Below are 20,948 nucleotides of genomic sequence, written 5' to 3'. Positions count from 1 at the left end.
GTGGGGCCATTGGTAGGGAGAGGACAGCCTCGCTGGAAGAGGTGACGTTTAAGATGAAACTGGAAGGGCAGGAAGGCCCCAGCTACACAGGAGGAGTGGCAGGCTCTGAGCTAGTTGCACAGGTCATGACAAGCATTGGATTCCTTCTTAAGGGCAATGAGAAACTGGCGACAGATTTTAAGCAGGAGAAAATGTGACATGTGATCTGATTACACATCTGGGATGTTTTGAGAGCCTTGTGGATTGTGAGGATGGCTTTTAGAATTAGGAAAGCCACAGGGAGAAGAGGTAACAGGGCCAGTGTGGTGGCTGCAGAAGAGACTCGTGAAGTGTGTGTGAGACAGCAGGGACCTAGAATGATTTCAGGAATTTGTCCAAGCGGATGGTGGTAGAGATACAGCAATAAGCTGAGAAGGCAGGAACGGGACCTGCGGTCCATTATGACGGTGGCAAGTTATGATGCCCACCAGAGAGGCATCATGAGCTTAGGTCTAGGAGGAAACTCCAAGGAGACCCCTCAAGAGTGTTTCCTGAGCGGGAGACACCACCTCTCCTATGAAGGCAGAGAGGCCCTCGGCCCCAACCTGACAGTCACCACATACCAACCCAGAGTCTCACCAGAAATCCTTGCTCCTCTGCCTCACCCTCTACATACTATTTGCCATATGCAAAACTGTGGCAGTATCCTGCCCTCTCACCCCAACCTGGAACCAGCCCGCCCTTCTGGCTGCCTAAGCAGGAGTCCTCTTCCCCTCCATCCAAGGATCTTTCCCAGATACAAACCTCTGTGTTAATTTCTTGTTACCTTGCTTATGAATGCTGCATATTGTGTGGTCTACAGATTTTGATTTATAGAATATTTTTTGTGTTTTGGTACCAGGGATCGAACTCAGGACCTTGTGCTTTCGAGGCAGATGCAGCACCACTGAGCTAAATCCCTGGCGTGATTTATAGAATTTTGGCGGGAGGGGGTACTGGGGATTGAACTCAGGACCTTGCACTTGCAAGGCACGCAGCAGAACTACTGGTATGCTGGGGTCACGGCAGTGTCTTGAAGCAAATCCCAGGCAACGTATCACCTCATCCTGACATACCTCAGCCTTTGACTGTGAAATGTGATCAGAATGTTATTGCCAAACCTTGGCACGCTCGCTCATCATTTCCTGGGTCAGTCTTTTTTCCCCAGTTGCCTCTGATAATGGTGGGTTAAACAAATCTCTGGTTTACATGATTAAAAGATTTGTTTTACAGGGTCTGAATATGTCCAATAGTTTGTTTTTACTCTAAGCTCCCCCCACCCGTGTGCCTCTTCCTTAAAATTTATTGATGAGATTGTCCTTGGACATGTGCTGTTTTGTGTGGTCTAAGTAGTGCCGTGTCTTCCCTGTGCTGCTGACCATGAGCCTTCCTATCCCTATTGCTGTAGGTCCACGTTTAGGTCCGGAGGTCTGGTTGTTTGGGCAAGAATCCTTCCTTAGTGCTGCTGTATTCTTTGATCAGGAGGCACAGTGCTTAGGTTTGGGGACTGCAAAATGTATGTTTCAAAGTCCTCATTTCCTTCCTGGGTTGTTTCAAAATCTTGCTCTTTGCTAGTCTCTTATCCACAGGGAACTTCCTAACTGGGATTACTCAGCAGTACTGTCTGCAGAGGAAAGGCAGGGTAAGTTCCTGACTCTTGGACCTTATTTGCCAGTCTGTAGAATAAGGAGTTGGTCTCCTCTTAGCATCCCCAAGAGCCGCCTGGTAATGTTTTTACATCACTTGAATTCATGGATTTAAACACAAGGGATCCATTTAATCCATTACCATTTTTCTCCTCTGTATCCTCTTGTAGAATTGAGAATTTCTTTGTGAGGCATTCAAGTAAGTGTACATGAAGTCTAGAAAAGTGGCAATGTTGAGTAAAGCGGATTCCTGTAACTCAAGTGTATCCATCCCTGTTAGGTCAGCATTTCCAGACTTGGTACAGAGTACTTTTAGTTTATTCCCTACATGAGCCCCAGACTTCTGGGCTCAAGCAGCCCTCCTGCCTTAGCCTTTTAAGTAGCTGAGCTATATACACCACTGCACATAGAAGGGTCTCTAGGCCGGAGTCCCTCACAGTTCCATTTATTAAGTAGCTAAATCCAAACAACAAATATTTATGCCCTGCAACTTATGGTAGACATTGGAAAAAGTAATGCACATAAAACTTAAACAGTTTTTGGTGGTTTGGGAATGGAACCCAGAGGTGTCTGAATAACGGTGCCTCAGAAGATACCCATGGGACTTTGAATGTTAATTTATATGACAAAGGAGGTGTTTGCAGGTGTGATTAAGGACCATGAGATGTGGACACTGGCTTCTCTGGGAAGACCTAAATGTCATCACATTTGTTTTTCTAGAAGGAGAGTTGACACAGAGGCCACATGACCATGGAGGCAGACACTGAACTGACGCAGCCACAAGCCCAGGACTCCTGGTAGCCACAGAGGCTGAAGGGACAAGGATGGTTCCCCAGAGCTGAGTAAACTTGGGTTTCAGGCTTCTGGACTCCAGAACTGTGAGATCAGAAAAGAAATGACTGGACCAAGGTCTGACCCTGCAGTCCCCACCCTTCCCCAGCATTGCCCACAGGCCTAGCAAGCCTAATCCCGCAAGGCCCAAATCCCTGTCCAAGTCCCCAACTTCTTGCCAAGTTGCCTGCACCTCATGACTGGAATCAGAAAAGCAGTGCTGGGTGGTGGGAGAGTCCCAGGCCATGTGGTCTGGCTGCTGTGAGGCTCCATTTGCACCATGTGCCTGGATTTGGCCTTCAGCTCCAAGGTGACCTCGAGGTCCCCAGACTAGAGACTGGCAGGTACGACCCAGCCCTGTCCTCAGGCACACATTCATTGCCTGTCCCCGGTGAGAAGAACATGGGGTAGGCAAAGGACACTATCAGGCATTTTATAACGAAGGACAAACATGATTATCGGGTACTGTTTCACAGTATCAAGGAGCCTGTCTGATGAAGTCAGCAAATGCCAGCAGCCTGCCCAGCGCCCTCGTGTGAAGGCCACATAGGCAGTGCCATAGTTTGGTACATTTGGGCCAGGTGTGCACACGTGTCCCGGGGGCGGTCTTGGCTGCCTGAACTTTTAAAAGGCCCAGCAGGACCAGCTGTGCTTGTGCGGGAATCAGAGCTCCAGCAGCCCTGCAAAGCCTGGCTGCTGTTTTTCTTTAAACTGTAAATTATTTTTTTCCTTAGGGCAACAAAAGGAGAATATTCCAGATTCTTGACTGAATTCCCATTGCTTCTGCAGATATTACCTTGGGTGAGTGCCAGGCTTGGTCACCCCTGAGTTCCTTGGAGTGACTGGCCAGATGGTGGGTAGGTGTGGGGGGCATCTCAGGGCTGGGTCCCAGCACAGCGGAGTCCATTTGAGCAAGTGCTGGCCCTTGTGGGCTCTACTACCATAGCTGCCTTAGGCTAACATTGTTCCCAAGGCTGGTTTTCAGGAAAAGGAGTAGCAAGACCCAGCATTCTCCCTGTGACATTTTGGTATTTATCCTTCTGGATGGGTATAGTAAAAAAATTGAGGATCTAGCACGGCTGTGAGGACAGGTCACCCCAACCTTGGGCTGTAGCAGCTCCTGCCAAGCAGGGTGAGGATGTCTGGGCCACGTCTCACTGCTTTGGTATCCCTGTAACCTACATTCTCCCAGGATGATGGGCATGAAGCTGACACCAGTGCTGCTTGCCCTGGCCAGCTTGCTGCAGGTGGCTGTGCCCCTGAAAATTGCAGCCTTCAACATCAGGACTTTTGGAGAGACCAAGATGGCCAATGCCACCCTCTCCAACTATATTGTGCAGGTAAGTCCAAGGTGCAGTGTCCCTGAGACCCCAGGGGTTGGGGAATAATGGGTCCTAAGAATTCAGGGCAGCTGCACAGGGCCATAAAGAGTTTCTAGTCTCAAGTCTCATTCATTAGTGAGTCCAAGTCCCCAGCTTCTTGCCAAGTTGCCTGTACCTCATGACTGGAATCAGAAAAGCAGTGCTGGGTGGTGGGAGAGTCCCAGGCCATGTGGTCTGGCTGCTGTGAGGCTCCATTTGCACCATGTGCCTGGATTTGGCCTTCAGCTCCAAGGTGACCTCGAGGTCCCCAGACTAGAGACTGGCAGGTACGACCCAGCCCTGTCCTCAGGCACACATTCATTGCCTGTCCCCGGTGAGAAGAACATGGGGTAGGCAAAGGACACTATCAGGCATTTTATAACGAAGGACAAACATGATTATCAGGTACTGTTTCACAGTATCAAGGAGCCTGTCTGATGAAGTCAGGTATCTCAGGGTTGTGGCTGCTGGCTCAGGGTCTTTGTCACTACTGCTGTCAGTGGCTGCAAACCACAGAAGGCAGGCAAAGTATAGTGGGCTGAGCTGTGCCATGGAAACACCCCAAGGAGCAGCAGCTCTGGCCCCGGACGTGGCCCTCTGAGGTCTGGGGAATGTGGACTGCAGGCTCCAAGCCTGGCCCTGCTCAGGCTGCTGTGGCCCTGCCCCCAGATCCTGAGCCGCTATGACATTGCCCTCATCCAAGAGGTCAGAGACACCTACCTGACGGCTGTAGGGAAGTTGCTGGATGAACTTAACCGGTGGGTAACAGCAGTGGGGTGCAGGGGGAGGTGACCTCCACATCCAAGGTATAGCCTCCCATCATTTGGGCCCCAGGGACAGAGCTCTGTAGTTGGCAGCCAGAGGGTCACCTCTGGCCCTCGACCTTTTTGTTTCCTCCATCCAGGGATGTACCAGACACCTATCACTTCGTGGTCAGTGAGCCGCTGGGACGCAACAGCTATAAGGAGCAGTATCTTTACGTGTTCAGGTGAAGCCCTGAGCCCATGTGGCCTGTCACAGCAAGGGTCAGGCTGTAGGGAGATAGACCCTGTGTCTGCACTCCAGAGAGCACCACCGAAGGCTGAGGGGCGGGCCAGAGAAGATAATGAAGCCCTCCCTTGTCTGGGAGGACCCAGCAGGGTGAGAACGGGGAGACTACAAGGCCACCAGGCAGGGTTCAGGCTGGAGTTGGATTGCCACCTGTCTCCATCCTAGTGGGATGCTGGCTCCTCCTCCTGCCCTCCCTGGGTGGGCAAGTGTGTGGAGTGGCCAGTGCAGACCCAGTTCCTCCTGCTGTGCAGAATGGTCCTCTGTGAGTGGCCCAAAGGAGCTGGGTCACTCTGCAGGTAGGAGGGGCAGCTCCCACCTGCAAGGTCACCTCTCTGCCTGCCTGGCTTCCTCACAGGCCAGATCGTGTGTCTGTGCTGGACAGCTACCAATATGATGATGGCTGTGAGCCCTGTGGAAACGACACCTTCAGCCGAGAGCCCGCCATTGTCAGGTTCTCCTCCCCATTTACGAGTGAGTATGCTTAGTAACCTGCCCCAGCTTTCTTGGGGTGCACAGAAAGCCTGCAGGGTGAAGTGGTGCTGTCTCTGGGAACCTTGCTGTCCCAGTGCTCTGGTTTTCTACCCAAGTTACCTAGGGCAGTGTCCACACTCTGGGGAACTGTTGTGCATCCTGTGCATGAGTGTGGGTGCCAGTGCACCCTGGATGCTGAGTGTGCCCACTCTTTCCTCAGAGGTCAGAGATTTTGCCGTCGTGCCCCTACACGCAGCCCCAACAGAAGCAGTGGCTGAGATCGATGCTCTGTATGACGTCTACCTAGATGTCCGGAAGAAGTGGGGCCTAGAGGTGAGGCGGACTTGGGGCCCCGGGTCTCTGGTGGCCCCATTTGTCCCTAGGCCAACAGGCAGGTATCTCTTGGCAGGACATCATGTTGATGGGTGATTTCAATGCTGGCTGCAGCTACGTGTCCCCTTCCCAGTGGTCCTCTATCCGCCTACGTACAAACCCTACCTTCCAGTGGCTGATTTCTGACACTGCTGACACCACGGTGACGTCTACACACTGTGCCTATGACAGGTGAGCAGGGATCTTGGTGGGCGTGAGGGACATCTGCATAGCTCCAGAACTTATCACCCAGCCTTTGCACACTGACTCCCTGTGCTGTCATTCATCCTTCCGCTGAGGAAGTACTTTTTTTTGGTATCAGGGATTGAACTCGGGAACTCACACTTGCCAGACAGGTGCTGTGCCACTGAGCTAAATCCCTGGCCCAGAAAGTAGACTTCTTAGATTTTGGAAAAGCATGTTTAAGGATACAAAGGGCAAGGCAGAAACTTAGGTTCTCATAGGGTTGTCTTTCTCCTCGAATGGCTGCAGGGTGTGGGGTAGTGGGCACAGCTTGGGGAGCGAGGTCTGAGCCAAGGCCTACTGGCCCCAGAGAGCAAGTGCCACGAGACCATTTACCAGGCTAAGTGGGGCTGAAAGGACTTTTTTCTCCCATCCTGTCCTGCAGGGTTGTGGTTGCTGGATCTCTGCTCCAAAGTGCTGTTGTTCTGGACTCAGCGGCTCCTTTTGACTTCCAGGCAGCATATGTACTGACTGACCAGCTTGTAAGTGTCCTTTCTTATTTTAGCTCAGCTGGGGACACAGAATCCCCAGTGGGATTCCTAGTGTTGCTGCTTTCTGCATGTCTCAGCACAGACCTGGCTTTTCACTGCAACCCTGCTGGGCTCTGGGGGTAGTGTGGGCACAGCTGGGAAAGTCTGGAAGTATGGTTCTGGATGCAAGAACCAGATGGCTTGGGTTTAAGTCTTGGCCCTGTGGCCTTCTCATACTGCACGTCTTCCCCAGGCTCAAGCCATCAGTGATCACTACCCAGTAGAGGTGATGCTGAAGTGAGCCTGACATCTGAAGGCAGCACAGCCACCTGGGTCCCCCATGATGGTGGCTGGTGACCCACAGCATGGCAGGTGCAGTGCCCCTTGCCTCCACTTTGGTGAGGGGCCACCAAACATGGGGCTGTCACTGCAGCACTCTACCCTCTTAGAGCCTGGACAAAAGAGCTAATGTAGATTAAGAAATATCTTTTACTTGAGGTAAATAAAGCTCAAGGTGGTGGTCTCTCATCCATGGTGTAGTCTTTCCTCTCCCTGCCCAAGGGACACATTCCAGGCAGAGAGGCACACTGTTCCATCTGTCCTCTGGGCTGCGCATCAGATCGCAGGACCAGCCGCCTGACTGTCAGTGTTTCTCCAGGGCCTTGACGAGAAGGTCGTTCAGGCGCCCCACCATGGGCCTGGGGTCGTCTATAAGGCCTGCTGCTATCATGGCATTTTCATAGATCTGAAAGTCAGGGGTGGACACTGTGTGGGCAGGAGGATGCAGGAGGATGGGAGCCCAAAATACAGAGAGAAGAACAGTTCCCAAGCCCACTGGTCTTCCTGATCCCCCCCACCTCCTCTCACCTGATCTGCAAGCAGCTGGGCCAGCTCCGGCTCACGCTGTCTCAGCTCACTGAGCTTCCTGATGAGTGTATGCCTGTAACAGGAAATCACAGACCAGTCAGCTTGGCATGAGCACCAGGGGCTCCATCTTCTTGTCCCAGCCACCTCTCTGAGCTCTGTTAATAGACCTGTTGCACTTTGTAGAAGGGTCTGCTGAGTATGAAAAGGTACATTAAAGTTAGCTGTAAGTGACCTTCACATAGTATGATTCTATACCCTAAAAGCCAAAAGAATCAGTTAAGAGTTTCAGTATTGGAAAATAACACTTCAGTTTGAAGACCATAAAGGTGGTAGTTTCTTAGATGAAATCCAGCTGATTAATTTACATTAATAGATTACGTTAAAGATTTCTTTTGTACCATTCAGAAAAAAGGTTGCACTCCTACCTCATTCCTTGGATCAAATTTCTGGAAATATTAAAGGTACGAATTTAAATCATAGAAGAGAATACTGTGCTGGGGATGTGGCTCAGTGGTAGAGCTGCTGCCTAGCATATACAAGGCCCCAGGTTAGATCTCATGACTGCCAAAAAATAAAAACATAATACTAGGAGAGGACAGGTAAATTATTTTATAATTCAGAAGGGGAGAGACTTTGCAAATAAAATGGGAGTATACCCTTGAAGGGGCTATAATATGGATCCTAGTTTTTTCCGGTCATACATTGCTTCCTGACTGCCATGAAGGAAGCAGCTTCAAAACACCATGCACTCCCTGCCATGATGTGTGCCTCAGGACTGACCAGCTTTTATATTATTTCTAAGACGTCTGTCAGTGATGATAAGCTCACTGACACAGGTCTCCTCTTTATAGTCATCCAGTTGCATGCAGGCTTTCTGATTGTCCTCAGTGAAAGATGAACATATCCAGTGAGGTGTGATGGCGCACACCTATAATCCCAGCACTCAGGAGGCTGAGGCAGGAGAATTGCTATGAGTTTGAGATTAGCCCTGGCTATACAGTGAGTTCAAGGCCACCCTGAACTGCATAGTGAGACCCTGTCTCAAAAAACAGATGGGCCAAGTTGGGCATGGTGGCGCACATCTGTAATCCCAGCACTCAGGAGGCTGAGGCAGGAGGATCGTTGTGAGTTCGAGACCAGCCTGGGGTACACAGTGAGTTCTAGGCCAGTCTCAACTACATAGTAAGACCTTGTCTCAACAAACAAACAAACAAAAACACATGGGCCAGAGATTTAGCTCTGGTTCCACCGCCTGCCTTGAAAGTGCAAGGTCCGGAGTTTGATCCCTGGTACCAAAAAAACAAGCAAACCAACCAACCAAACAAACAAACAAAAAAACCACACAACACATTCCCCCATAGGGTCTGTAAGGACCCCTGGCAGGTCAGAAGGGAACCTGGGCTATACCTGGGGTTGATCTCCAGTGTGGGCTGCAGGAGCTGCGCACGCTCCTCCTGGGTCTTGGCTAGCTGCTGCATACGCAGGAAGTGCCGGGCAGCCCCCATCTCTAGCACAGTCACCATAGCAGGGTGGGTGTCCAGGCGGAGAGTCACCTGCAAGTGTGGTCAGAGGGGCTGGGAGGCTCTCAGCCAGGGCTGAAGCTGTCCCAGGCCATCAGGGAGGTTGGGTCTCCAGGACAGCTCCTAACCACCTGAGGCCAACCTTCCTCCCTCTCCGTCATCCGTAACAGCCTGGCTGGGGGCTCCCGCCTCCTCAGTACAAGCTCTGAAGGTCTGTCTTGCCTACTCTCTTCTCTAAGGGTTCCCGCCTCCTGGCGTGGACTAGAGGAAGCATCCTGTCTGCCAGCCCAGTCACTGGGGAGGAGTCAACTCTTGATCTCTGATTCAAAACCCAGTTCCCTCTAGCTGTGATTATTTCCTCATCAAACTGGAGACAACAATTACGTAAGGCCTAACCTGGAATCTGAAGCAGGGATACTGTGTGTTATAGAGGCAGGAGCCACTGTGGAGTCCTGTCTGCACATCCTGCCAGGAATTCTTTCTTTGCTGGCCAAGGCCACTTGTTGACTTGCTGCCTTTTGGGCCTGCTCCAGCTCCTCAACCTTGGGGGCCACTCCTGCATATGGCCCCGAACCAGTGCCCTGCACAGGACACCCCTCTGTTGGTACGTCTTTCTTTGCTCTGAGCTAGACTAGCAGGTGCTGAGCTCTCCAAAGCTTACCTGGAACCCCACTAAGACTGTAAGTCAGAACATTAGCTCTCCTCAAGCTCAGGTGGCAAGTCCCTTCCTTGGAAGCCCCATTTCAGCCACTGAAGCTCCCACAGGGTCCGGACTAGGCTAGCCCTAGACCCTCCTCCTCTGCTTCCACTCACTGTGGGCTGCTCTTCTACTTCCTCAGCTCCTGGGTGCTGTGGGGAGTGAGAGCCAGGCCCTGCTCTCCCTGCCTCTGCAGGCTCCTGGGCTTCCCATGGCCACACCCGAGCATGGGAACATGGGCCTGCATGGTCTCCACCTGACATCACAAGCTTCTGCTCCTGGGCAAAGGCCCAACAGGCCAGCAACTTGGAGCTGGAATGGGCCTATGATAGGGACAAGGACCACGTGGCCAGGTGGTAGCTCATCCCAGGAAGGTCTCACCTTCACACTGGTGACTCGAGACCCCAGTACATTCCTCATCCAGGCCATCAGCTCCTCTGTCTCCTTCTCAGATAGGCGCTCACCATCTACAGAAGACCAGGCACGAGTGAGCCCAGGGTCATGGCCTGCAGCCCTGCTGCAAAGGCATGTCCTGAGGACTCTCCAATCTGTGTGAACAGGAATAAGCTCTGACTAACATACTTCATGTATAGGAAACTTTAAGAAGTTGCTCTCCATTGCCTGCAGCCCAGGTAATTTTTTCAGGGCCTTAAAAAGTCAATTTGCATTCTCATAGAAGCTCGATCAGCTGCAGGAACCACCATGAAAGCAACAGTGGAAAGACTCCTGGGACTCAATGTTTTGTATGACTAGGTTCCAAGCAGCATCTTTCATAGATAAATCCATGGGCAGGCTGGAGTGTCCCTACATGTCACTCCCTGCCACCCAGCTCTGCCTGTCACCCCTGCTCCAGAGAAGCTGACCTGGGGATGCGTCCTCAAACTTCTCTTCCTTGTAGTGATCAACAACTATGTCTGTCTCCACAGAGATCAGCTTCTTCTTGTCAAACTCCCGAAGGTGCAGCAAGGTGAGCTCATCGAACTGCTCATAGCAGAAGAGGACCTGTGGATGCCCCAGACCCTCCATCAGGTCCATGGCAGAACAGACAGCCCCTGGGGATGCTGGGCCCTCTGGACACGAGTGACAGTTTACCCAAAGGTTCTGAGGGAGGCACTCACTGTCTTGGCAGCAGAAACACTATTCATGAAGAAACCTACCCATCACCACCTGTGAGAAAGTCACTTTGGAGGTGAGGGCCCTGCCTTGCACTGTGTTGCCTTCCAGGTCTACAGCCCATTTTTCTTTTTTCTTTTCTTCTTCTTCTTTTTTTTTTTTTTTTTGGTACTGGGGATAGAACTTGTTTCCTTGTGCTTGCAAGGCAGGCACCAGACAGAACCACTGAGCTAAATCCTCAGCCTACAGCCCGTTTTTCTACTAAGCACAGAGTTGGGGGGCTCAAATCTGTCCCTCAGTGTGCTCTGTAGGCACCCCTGTCCCTTACCCACCTCTGTGTTTTTCTGCTTCATAGCCTCATAGTAGGGTGAGTGTTCAGCAAGGTGCCGGCTGGGGGCACACAGGTAATAGATATTGCGGGTACCGGCCTGCATACGGCTGGCGTAGTCCGAAAGGCTGGTCAGCTGCCCAGCAGGCAGTGCTGAGGACTCGTAGCGCAGCAGCTTTGCGATGTCCTCCTACAGACAGATACAGGGAAGGTCACTGCTGGTTCCAGGTCCTGGCTCTGAGTGTCTCCTGCCCCATGGGCCACAGCCTTTCTGAAGCCTGGGGTTTCTGGCCTCCTGAGGGCAACGGTAGACTCTCAGATCGTCCTTGCTCTGCCAATGAGACCCCATCTGAAGAACCAAACGGCCCTCTGGAAGCACCGTCTCAGGCGCCCCAGGGTCTGAGAGCTATGTGTACCCTGTCCAGGAGTGGCCAGAACCTGACCATGGTAGGCCCTGTTCCTGACCCCAATGTTTTCACGCTGTCCTTAGTGTCAATCCATGTGGGCACCTGGACACAGGCATGAAGTCCACTTCTCCCTGCCTCCCTCGCAGCCAGCAGTGGCTGGGACAAACTCTGGCAAGTGTGATAAAAGTTCCAGCGGGCCTAGATGCAGATGAGACTGCTGGGGTCTTTGTGGGCTGCACTTGGAGAAGGAGCAGCACCAAGATGGGAGCCTGGCCCTTGGTGTCACCAGCCCAGACATCACCTTATCTAAGCCATCACCTCTGAAAGTCAAAGAAAGGTGGCAGGAAATGTGGGAACTTGGGGAAAGAGTACACAGGACATCTGGGAAAGTTTGAAATGAAGGTGCCGTGCTTGGGACTCAGGTGGATAGAGGCAGATGTAGAGAGGGACCAACAAGGATCAGGAACAACCTGGTGAGGAGCAGCTGTGCCCACACCCATGGGTACCTCTTGGTCCTCACTGGTAAGCTCACATGTGCTCCACAAGTATGACGCACTTGGAAGAGGTCCTCACATGGAGTGAACGCGGCTAGATGCTACTATGAAGAAATGGGGATCTCCGGCCAGTACAACGAGCTCTGGGATGACCTGCACTCTACACCACAGCCTGAAGCTCAACCTCCTTAGGAATCCAACTGTCTGGCTGTGCCCCTTCCCTTGCCGGTGTTTGGGAGAGCGAGAGCACAGGGCCATCATGGTGCCAGCAAGACTGGGTGGGGGTGGGGAGCTGCTCCTATAGGCAGCTCCTGGGGTGAAAGATGCTCTGGAATGAGACTGTGGTGGACTCGCATAGCACTGTGGGTGTCCTAAATGTAACGGAGTTTCAAGAGGATGACACTTATGGATTTCAAGGTATACAAATGTTATCTCAAAACACTCAATCTTTAGGGAATCAACGTATCATTTTTTAGCAATTCACTGCTTGATTAACTGACTACTGGCTCCGATAGCACAGTGTTAAGAGACTTCTACCAGTCAGGTGACAATATCCCTACCAAGACAACTGCACTCCCTTCCCAAACCCTGGGACTCAGATACTTTTGACTTACAATGCCTTTCTGTGATGTCCCCACCCACCAAGACAGTGTGTACCCTCTTCCCGCCAACTTCAGGGCCAGGAAGAAGAGGCTCGGCCCTTTAGTCATGAGCACAGTATCTACGACACAGGGGTACAGGCACGTGCTAGGCCTGCTTTGTTGACACCAGAGGTCCAGAAGCCCAGTGGCCTGATCATGATCCCTGACATTGGTCAGGTGCCCTGCTGCCCTGTCACTATGTCTACTAGCTTCCTCTGCAGCTTCAGGGCTGAGGGAGATGGAGAAAGGCTCAGAAAACCAGCTCTACAGCTGCACGCGGTGGCACACACTTGTAATCCCAGCATTCAGGAGGCAAAAAAAAAAAAAACACAAAAAACAAAAAACAAGACAGCACTCTACCTTGACCTCCTGCTCTGCGGTGGTCACGATGCCCTCCCTCATAAACAAGCTGTAATCTTCAAAAAACTTTGCATATTTCTCAGCATCTTTTTTACTCTGGTCAATGAAGAACTTTATTAGCCTCTGCTGCAGAACATCTCGGAGTTTCCTACAGAGAAAGAGCGTCTGTGATGCAAAAGGGACAAAAGGTAGAGAAGTGTTCGGCCTGCCAGTAACCAAAGACCTAAGACCAGCAGTACCTCTGGGGCCAAAGTGAAAAAGAATGAGCGGGAAGACTCCCAGTGGAGTGCACCATCCCCCGTAGGTGGGAATGCAGCCTCGGTGAGACCAACTGAGTAAGACACCTTGAAATCGTTCTTCCCTTTGTGTGCCAGCTTTTTTCCAGCTGCAGGGATGGCATATATGAAATAATTAGTATACCACAAATGTATACGTCAGGACTTTCACTGCAGCCCATAAGATGTAAAATGGTTATGAACAAACCTGACATTTGGGAAATGTGGACAGTGGCTAGGAAATTTTTTTTTCTGTGCTGGGGATTCAACCTAAGTCCTTACACATGCTAGGTCTACATTCCCAGTCTTCAATCTTCATTATTTAGTTTGATTCTCAAATTGTCCCTGACAGGTGGGAGTACCTTTGAGCTGGCTGCTGTCCCTCTGACAAGTCTCTTCAAGCTCTGAGCACTTCTGCCAGCATGAGGTGGCCCAGGCTCCTCTCCTTTGCTGCCCCAGCTCTGAGCCGCATGGCTTGCTCTCAAGAAGCCTGGCTGGCCCGGTGGACAGATCTGCACTGGGAAGCGGGAATGCTGATTGCTACTGGAGTGTCTCTGCTCCTAGCTCTCCTGGTCTGGAGCTTAGGAATACAGACGTGTATGTGCAAGTGCACACTTCTGTCCGCATTTCCTACTGAGTTCCCCCAAGTACCTCCAATATTAAGCTGGTACACTGGGATATTAGTCTATGTTTGGAATGCCCTTTTAGTGTCATCTTGTTACAGTTTTAACATGGTTTTCACCTGTTTTGTTACCTGATTACCTATTTGATCTATTCCCCTCCCCGTACCCAATCTACCATGGCCACTGCCCTCCCTATGGGACCTCGTCACCTGTTTGGCTGTGATACTCACTGTCTGTCCACCTCCATGTATGTACTTTCCTCTTCTCCTGGACCCTGACACTCCTCTCAGGCCTCCTCCCTACCCTGGCCCTGATGGACACTTTCCCTGTGCTGTGCCCTACCCCCATCCTGAGCTGCTGGGACTCTTTACAGGTGAGGACAGCTGTCCTGTCTTACTCTGCCCTGTGCCTGAAGGACAAGTGGTTCAGGAGAGGACTGCAGGAAGAAAAGCTTAAATAAATTTAGGCATACTTGCTCTCCTGTGCTGGACTGTAAAGGAACTTTGTATGTTGCAATTTAACTTCTGTAGAGGGAAGGAAACATGCCTGTGATCCCATTAATAAAGTTGCTCCTAATTTTGGCCCCTTGCATGTCACTGCAGTAAATACTCTGATCCACACAATTCCAACTTGGAAGGCTACAGTATCACAGTGTAGTCAGAATATATCCCACTGTAGTGCTCACACGCAGCAGGCAGTGCTGGCCTTGACAATAAACACTAAGTACAGTGAGGTGAGGACATGCAGCCTTTGCGTGCATACGTGCTGTGCTGTAATTTATCTCTGTCAGGAATTTCCTGGCTTCTTTTTTACCACAGGTAGTGCATCATTCATTTTAGCCTCTTTCTTCCTTCTGAACTCTGGATTTGCTGGCTGTGCAGCTAATGGTAAAGCACTTGTCGACCATGTTCAAACTCCTGGGTTCAATCCCCAGTACCAGAAAAAAAAAAAAGAATAAATAAGATTATTATCCCTTAACTAAAAGAGGCCTATATAAATTATAACACTTAAATATCATAAATAAATGCACTGCATGTCTGAAAAAGAGTGACATTTACATTGCTTCACTCCCTTAACCAAGTATATCAAAGTGAGCACCAGCTACTGGACAAGTAAATAAAGGCCACCCTTGTGCTCTTTTGCAGGAGCATCAGACAATCATGAATGCAGGGCCACGCCACAGAATGCCTGGCCCGGTCTCCGAAAACCCGGGCACTTAGCCTTGCCTATGGGAATGAAGGGCTGAGGACGTGGGCACGGCTCCTCCTCTTCTGTGGGACAGTGACAGTCTCTGCACAGTCCCGAGGACAGACGGTGGTGGTGACACAGCCCTACTGCACCCTGGCTCTGAGCTGTGCAGAAGGGTATCCTTGTTGGCTAGAAACACTGATCACCTGGCAGAGGTGGAACAGGAGGAAGATAGATTGCTTTCCAAGGGTCCACAAAGAAATGCTCTTTGCCATGGTGCTTTTAACTTCTAAGTCTTCATTTCTTTAGATTCTTTTGAAACTTCTCATAAAGGCAGACTCTGGATTAAGATGAGCTCTACATTGACAATCTGACAACACATACAGTGACAAGGTGGCCAGATGCCACTCTTGCGGCATGGCACGGCAGAGAGCCCAGCCTCAGGTGCTGGACCACGGCCAGATCATGCATGCAGTTTCCTCTATGAAAAGCATGACCAAAATGTAACGTGATCCCCACAACTATGATGTGGGGAAGTAGCAGCTGCAGCACAGGACGAAGGGCTATGAGAAGGGTGCAGCACAACTTGTGTTGCAGAATAAATACCAATGCCATGGGCAGAACAGAGAGACAGAGAGGCAGCCAGTTTAGGCCCTGGGATTCCAAGAGCCACGTCCAGCCGGTTTTCTTCATTTCACTGGAGCTTCCTAAACCCCAGTCAGCCTTTTCACTCTGTTTTGGAATCTTCTCTTGCCTCACCCAGTTCCAGACCCAGTGCAGTTCCCTGACTGTGACTCATACCTGGGCTGGGCAATGGGGACAGGTCACAAGTGGGAGCAGAGCACCTCCCAATACCAGGAACAATTCTTCAGCACCAGCCCCAACCTTTTCCCCTAACATGAAACAAAGCAAAGAGGGACCGCCCAGGGGCCCATGGTACACTTGGCACCTTCATGCAAATATACCAACCAAAGCATGTGGACACAAACCACAGAAAGGCCCTGCCACTGTTAGCATGTGCACTGCCCGAGGGCGATTCAGGAAATGCCACCAAGGCCACTGTTGCCAGTACTGGTGAAATGTACTAAGCCCCTTTCTAAAATGTATTATACAATATATTTGTATTCAATGAGAAAAATAACTTCCTACCAAGATTGGTTTAACTATACATTTTCATGCAATGTGCTGCCATGTAATTAAAAAAACTGTTTCCAGGGTGAAGGGAGGCCAGGAGAATGGGGAAGAAATAAGAACCAAGATACATCATGTAAAGGCACAAGATCCTAATGATCAATGTAACCGTACTGTATACCTAAAATGCACCAATAAACTTAATGGGAAAAATAAATAAGTAAATAAACAAACTGCTTCCCCCTAAATTAGTAGCACTGAAAAATACCCCAAATCAAGTAATTACTATGTAAGAAAAAAAGAAACAATAGTATAAATACACTTTGAATTATGTTAAAAAAATTTTTAAATCCACATGTGGAGCCACTTTTTTTTTAAACAATTCTAGGGTTTAAGTCCACAGCCTTCATATAATGAATTGCATCTGCAGCCTTTAAAAATTTTTTTTTCTTTTGAGAGAGTCTCACTAAGTCCCTAAATAGCCCAGGCTGGGCTTAAACTTGCAATCCTCCTGCCTTAGCTTCCCGGAACGCTGGGATTACAGGTGTGCGCCACCACCCTGCGCGATGGGATCTACTTCTGAAGATGAGTGGAGGAAGGGAGCCCTGGGCAGTACGTACCCAGCCATCACTGGTCAGCTCCTGCCCACAGCTTCTGGCTGAGAGGGACCCGGGATTTGATCTGGGCGCCCTCTTGCAACGGCCAGCAGCAGAGCCCATGCTCACCCTGATCACCATGTCTGTCCATTCAGAAACCACTCAAAGATGGAAGAGAAGAAGCCTGTGAAGCACTTTAACGGTATGGTATGTCTTAGTGTTTTATGGGCGATTCAGCCGCTTTAAGGCCGTATGTCCAATGTTGCTGTTGTCCCATGCACCAAGTCTAAAACCTGCCCCTATCTGGCCATCTCTAGGTTAGGACTGGATGAGCTATGTGTTCTTTACGAAGAAAATAGCCAGTAAGCTCGGTTTTCAGTAGAGTTTATCTGGAAAGTCTGGTGCCAGACTGGGTGGGGTGGAGATAAGAACGGAGAATCGTGAGGCCTGGTATAGCTATGAGGGCTGGCCCTCTTTAGCCCCAAGTATGACTAGCCAGTTCTAAATTCCTCTGGACCACAGAATGAGTTGCTTCGGAACAGAGTAGGCCTCAGAGGTCAGTATAGGCACCCAGAGGGCTCGCAAGGGGCCCCAGGCCTGGCTTCTCACTCCTTATGCTTTACTCTTGGCTCCTGTACTCCTAGCCAGGGGGGCGGGATAGAACTGGGCAGGGAGGGCTTGGTTCTCACTAGGACTCAGGCTGTCTGCCTGTGGCTTACCTGATGAGGGCACTCTCCTGCAGGAGCTCCCGGCTGAGATTTAGGGGGATGTCCTCGCTGTCCACCACACCTGAGAAGGACAGGGCAAGTCAAGGCTCGCCATGCCTGTGACGTGTCAACCACCACTCATGTCCTCCTTGCTCCTAACTGGCCCCTCCCTCTCTACAGCCTGGCCCCTATATGGACCTCGTGAGGCAAGGCCTCCTTGTATTTATTCTGCTTTTCCCCCAGGTGGGTATAGCCTGGGGACGAGACACATCTAAGGGTAGGGGTGTGGCCCTGTACTGGGTGGGTGGGGTCCCTGTGGCCTCAGAAGCCTGCCCTGGCATGTTTGGCAAATGTGCCTTGGATTTTATCTTTAAAAATATATTTTTATTTTTTTGAGACAGTGCCTCAATATGTAGTTCATTCTGGCCCTGAACTCACGCAGGCTGGCCTCAAACTTGCAGCATTCTTCCTACCTCAGTCTCCCAAATGCTGAGATTACACATATGTGCCACCATGCTTGGCTCAAAAAAGTATGAAGTTAACATTCAAAGATCAATAGCATTCTTGCACACAAATAACTCACTGAGAAATTAGAGAAACGCAACACCTTTCACAACGGCATAAAAAAAAAAATACTTAGGAATTAATCCAACAAAGGAAGTAAAGATCTTTACATTAAAAACTATAGTACTCTGAAAAAGAAGATCAAAGATAACAGAAAATAGATATCTGCTGCTCCAGGACAGGAAGAACAAATATAGTGAAATGGCCATATTCCCAAAATTGTAATACATTGTTATTGGGATTTAATGCGATCCCAATTGAAATACCATTAGCATACTTTACAGAACTTGAGATAACAATCCTAAATTTCATTAGGAGCCAGAAGAGACAGAGAATAGCAAGAACAATTCTGGGCAACAAAGGCAAGGCAGGGAGCATCACAATCTCTGACTTGAAATTATATTACAGAGGGCCAGGGATTTCGCTCAGTGGTTCCGCTGACTACCTTGCAAAAGTGCAAGGTCCTGAGTTCTATCCCCAGTACCAAAAAAAAAAAAAAGCCAAAGGAAAAAAATAGAATTAAAAGCATCACACCATAGTGATATATGCACACCCATGTTTGTAATGGCACAGTGTGTGTTTTGTTTTTGTTTTTTTGGGTGGGGGGTTTGAGACAGGATTTCACTATGTAGTTGAGATCAACCGGGAACTCACTAGGTAGCCCAGGCTGGTCTTGAACTCACAGCGATCCTCCTGCCTCAGCCTCCCGAGTGCTGGGATTACAGGCATGCGTCACCACACCCGGCTTATAGTGGCACACTTTGTAATAGCTAAATCTTAGAAACAGCCCAAATGCTGACTGATCAATGAATGAGTACAAAAGATGTGATTTTTTTAAATACAACAGAGTACTACTCAGCAATGAAGAATAAACTTGAGAAATTTATAGCTAAATGGATGCACCGTGAGACAATACTCCAAGTGAAATAAATCAGACGCACGTATAAATGTCACATTATGTTTCCGATGTGAGAAACTGAAAAGTAAATGAAGACCAAAATGCATAACAGATATTGTAAAACAGGAAGAAACTGTTCAAAAGGAAAGTATACTAGAGAGTGGGGAGGGGAAAAGGAAGGAAAGGAAAAGAAAAAAATGGGAAAAGGAAAAAAATGGAAACAGCTTTTGTGACAAAGGAGTGAAAGAAGGTGAAGGGAGATGAGGGAATGCAGAAAAAAGGAACCAAGGTGTGTCAGGCACAGGTACAGGTACAAATTTCCTGTGATGAGTGTGACCATCACGTGTATCTAACTGTATCGATACAATCTTTAAAAACCTCTTAACTATGAGCGCACAGTGTGCCTAGAGAAGTTCTAAATGCTAAATTCTTTACTAAACTCGAAACTCAAGTTCAACTCAATTCATGCATAAATCTGACCCTTCTATTTCCACACACGGAATGAACTCCACTGAACACCCGCTATCCTCCCCTCAGCCGTCAGTGGTGCTGAGGCCGGGAAGCTTCCTGGGCGCCCTACGCAGCCTTCTCCTGGCCACCGTACCTTGGATGAAGCGCAGCCACTTGGGCAGGATGTCTGCAGCCTTGGTCTGAATGAGGACTTTGCGGCTGTACAGTGCAACACTGGAGCCCAGCTCCCTGCTCACATCAAACATGGATGGTTTCTGGGGGCAAGGAAAGACAAGGTCAGGTGGCAATCAGAAATATACATCAGCCTCAGGGAGGCAGAGCCTGATGACAAGATGCTCTCAGAAAGCCAGCCCTGCCAAAGGTTGCCCTGGGTGATACACCTAGTGGGCAAGAAAGGCCAGAAGAGACAATGCTCCATCAGAAGCCTTAAGTCCAGACAAAACACCCCCACCATATTGGGGTTTGTGGGGATGGGATGGCTTCTCTAGGTAGCTGCTGCCCTCCCCAAGCCACTCCCTGCAGAGGATATAAAATACTGAGGATAGCATTTCCCGGAGATAGACCCAAACCTTGCCTAGGGGTCAGGAGACCACAAGCCATAGGCAGCTTGATAGAGAAAACTTTTGTGAACAACCAAGACCTACAAAGTGTTAGGAAATTGTAGGATGACTTCTGCTCTTCTAGCTGAAATCTGCTTTGTTTAGTTCAAAATTGACAGACACGGGAGGCATTAACCCTAGAAGGGGACATCTGGTCTCATCCTGAGATAACAGAGCACATCGAGACCCCCCCCCAATCTACAAAGTTTTGTAAACCAGATTGTAAAGGTCAAGAAGTAAAGAACCACTGTTAACTTTGCTTTGCTGATTGGGAACACCCCCTTCCCTTGGGCTAGAATAAATAGCTAGGAATCTTAAAGGTAAACTCCCTAACTACAAAGAAGGACTACATGCAGGTTGAAATTTAACTGTCTTGTGACCATGATTTGTACATCAGCAATGTGAACCGAGAATGAAATGTAACCACCTGAATGCAATCATGACTGTAAAATCCTATAAAAGGGGAAGCTATACCCAGTATGTGATCAATCGCTGACACTGCTTTTAGGTGTGATTGACCTTTTGTCGACAAAATAAACTTTTTGTTATTTTACTTCCATTCTGCGCCTCTCTGTATGTGTCACTTACCAATTCCTTCCGTAACAAGCTCACTGCCTATCTGTGTATGGCCTAAGGATGATTTTTACATTTTTAAAGGGTTAGAGAAAAAAAATCAGATTGTACTATTTCCAAACGTGAAAAGGCAGGGAATTTAATCTTTAGTGCCTACATGTTCACTGGCACCCTGCCTTGTTGGTCTGCCGTGGCACTGTCCAAGGGGATTGCTAGTCATGGAAGCAGGGCTGGCAATTACTATTGGGACTGCATGGCTAAAAAGCCAAACTGTTTCCTGAGCCCTCACAGAGGAGGCCTGCTAGTGCCTGCCCTGCATTGGCACTAGGCTCTGCCACAGTGTAGGCTCTCACCTGGTGGTCCCCAGAAGCTGAGACTCAGCATCTCTACCTAGTTCCAGAGGATGCTGAGACCCAGGTGAAGGCAGGAAGGCC

The 20,948-nt window shown here is 49.6% G+C and overlaps 2 protein-coding genes across 2 annotated transcripts in view; one reads left to right on the top strand and one right to left on the bottom strand.

Annotated features, from left to right (window-relative positions):
- The window catches only part of Dnase1 (deoxyribonuclease 1), an 8,223-nt gene extending 1,417 nt beyond the window's left edge, over positions 1 to 6,806 (top strand). The window contains exons 2-10 of the mRNA XM_010644062.3: positions 2,385 to 3,296; positions 3,688 to 3,835; positions 4,526 to 4,614; positions 4,761 to 4,844; positions 5,262 to 5,377; positions 5,598 to 5,710; positions 5,787 to 5,941; positions 6,378 to 6,474; positions 6,716 to 6,806. Of these exons, the coding sequence (XP_010642364.1) occupies positions 3,689 to 3,835; positions 4,526 to 4,614; positions 4,761 to 4,844; positions 5,262 to 5,377; positions 5,598 to 5,710; positions 5,787 to 5,941; positions 6,378 to 6,474; positions 6,716 to 6,763 (849 nt within the window). The 5' untranslated portion in view covers positions 2,385 to 3,296; position 3,688 and the 3' untranslated portion in view covers positions 6,764 to 6,806. The remainder of the gene's footprint in view (positions 1 to 2,384; positions 3,297 to 3,687; positions 3,836 to 4,525; positions 4,615 to 4,760; positions 4,845 to 5,261; positions 5,378 to 5,597; positions 5,711 to 5,786; positions 5,942 to 6,377; positions 6,475 to 6,715) is intronic.
- The window catches only part of Trap1 (TNF receptor associated protein 1), a 39,602-nt gene continuing 25,053 nt past the window's right edge, over positions 6,400 to 20,948 (bottom strand). Inside the window, exons 10-18 of the mRNA XM_010644064.2 lie at positions 19,476 to 19,596; positions 17,422 to 17,491; positions 12,890 to 13,037; positions 10,992 to 11,177; positions 10,410 to 10,548; positions 9,928 to 10,013; positions 8,737 to 8,882; positions 7,330 to 7,402; positions 6,400 to 7,207 (exon numbers count right to left, since the gene is read on the bottom strand). Coding sequence (XP_010642366.1) covers positions 7,106 to 7,207; positions 7,330 to 7,402; positions 8,737 to 8,882; positions 9,928 to 10,013; positions 10,410 to 10,548; positions 10,992 to 11,177; positions 12,890 to 13,037; positions 17,422 to 17,491; positions 19,476 to 19,596 — 1,071 coding nt within the window. The 3' untranslated portion in view covers positions 6,400 to 7,105. The remainder of the gene's footprint in view (positions 7,208 to 7,329; positions 7,403 to 8,736; positions 8,883 to 9,927; positions 10,014 to 10,409; positions 10,549 to 10,991; positions 11,178 to 12,889; positions 13,038 to 17,421; positions 17,492 to 19,475; positions 19,597 to 20,948) is intronic.

The sequence above is a fragment of the Fukomys damarensis genome, unplaced genomic scaffold, assembly GCF_012274545.1.
Source record: "Fukomys damarensis isolate Sample0158 unplaced genomic scaffold, DMR_v1.0_HiC HiC_scaffold_34, whole genome shotgun sequence".
Taxonomy (NCBI): domain Eukaryota; kingdom Metazoa; phylum Chordata; class Mammalia; order Rodentia; family Bathyergidae; genus Fukomys; species Fukomys damarensis.
This window is presented reverse-complemented; position numbering and strand designations above follow the sequence as displayed.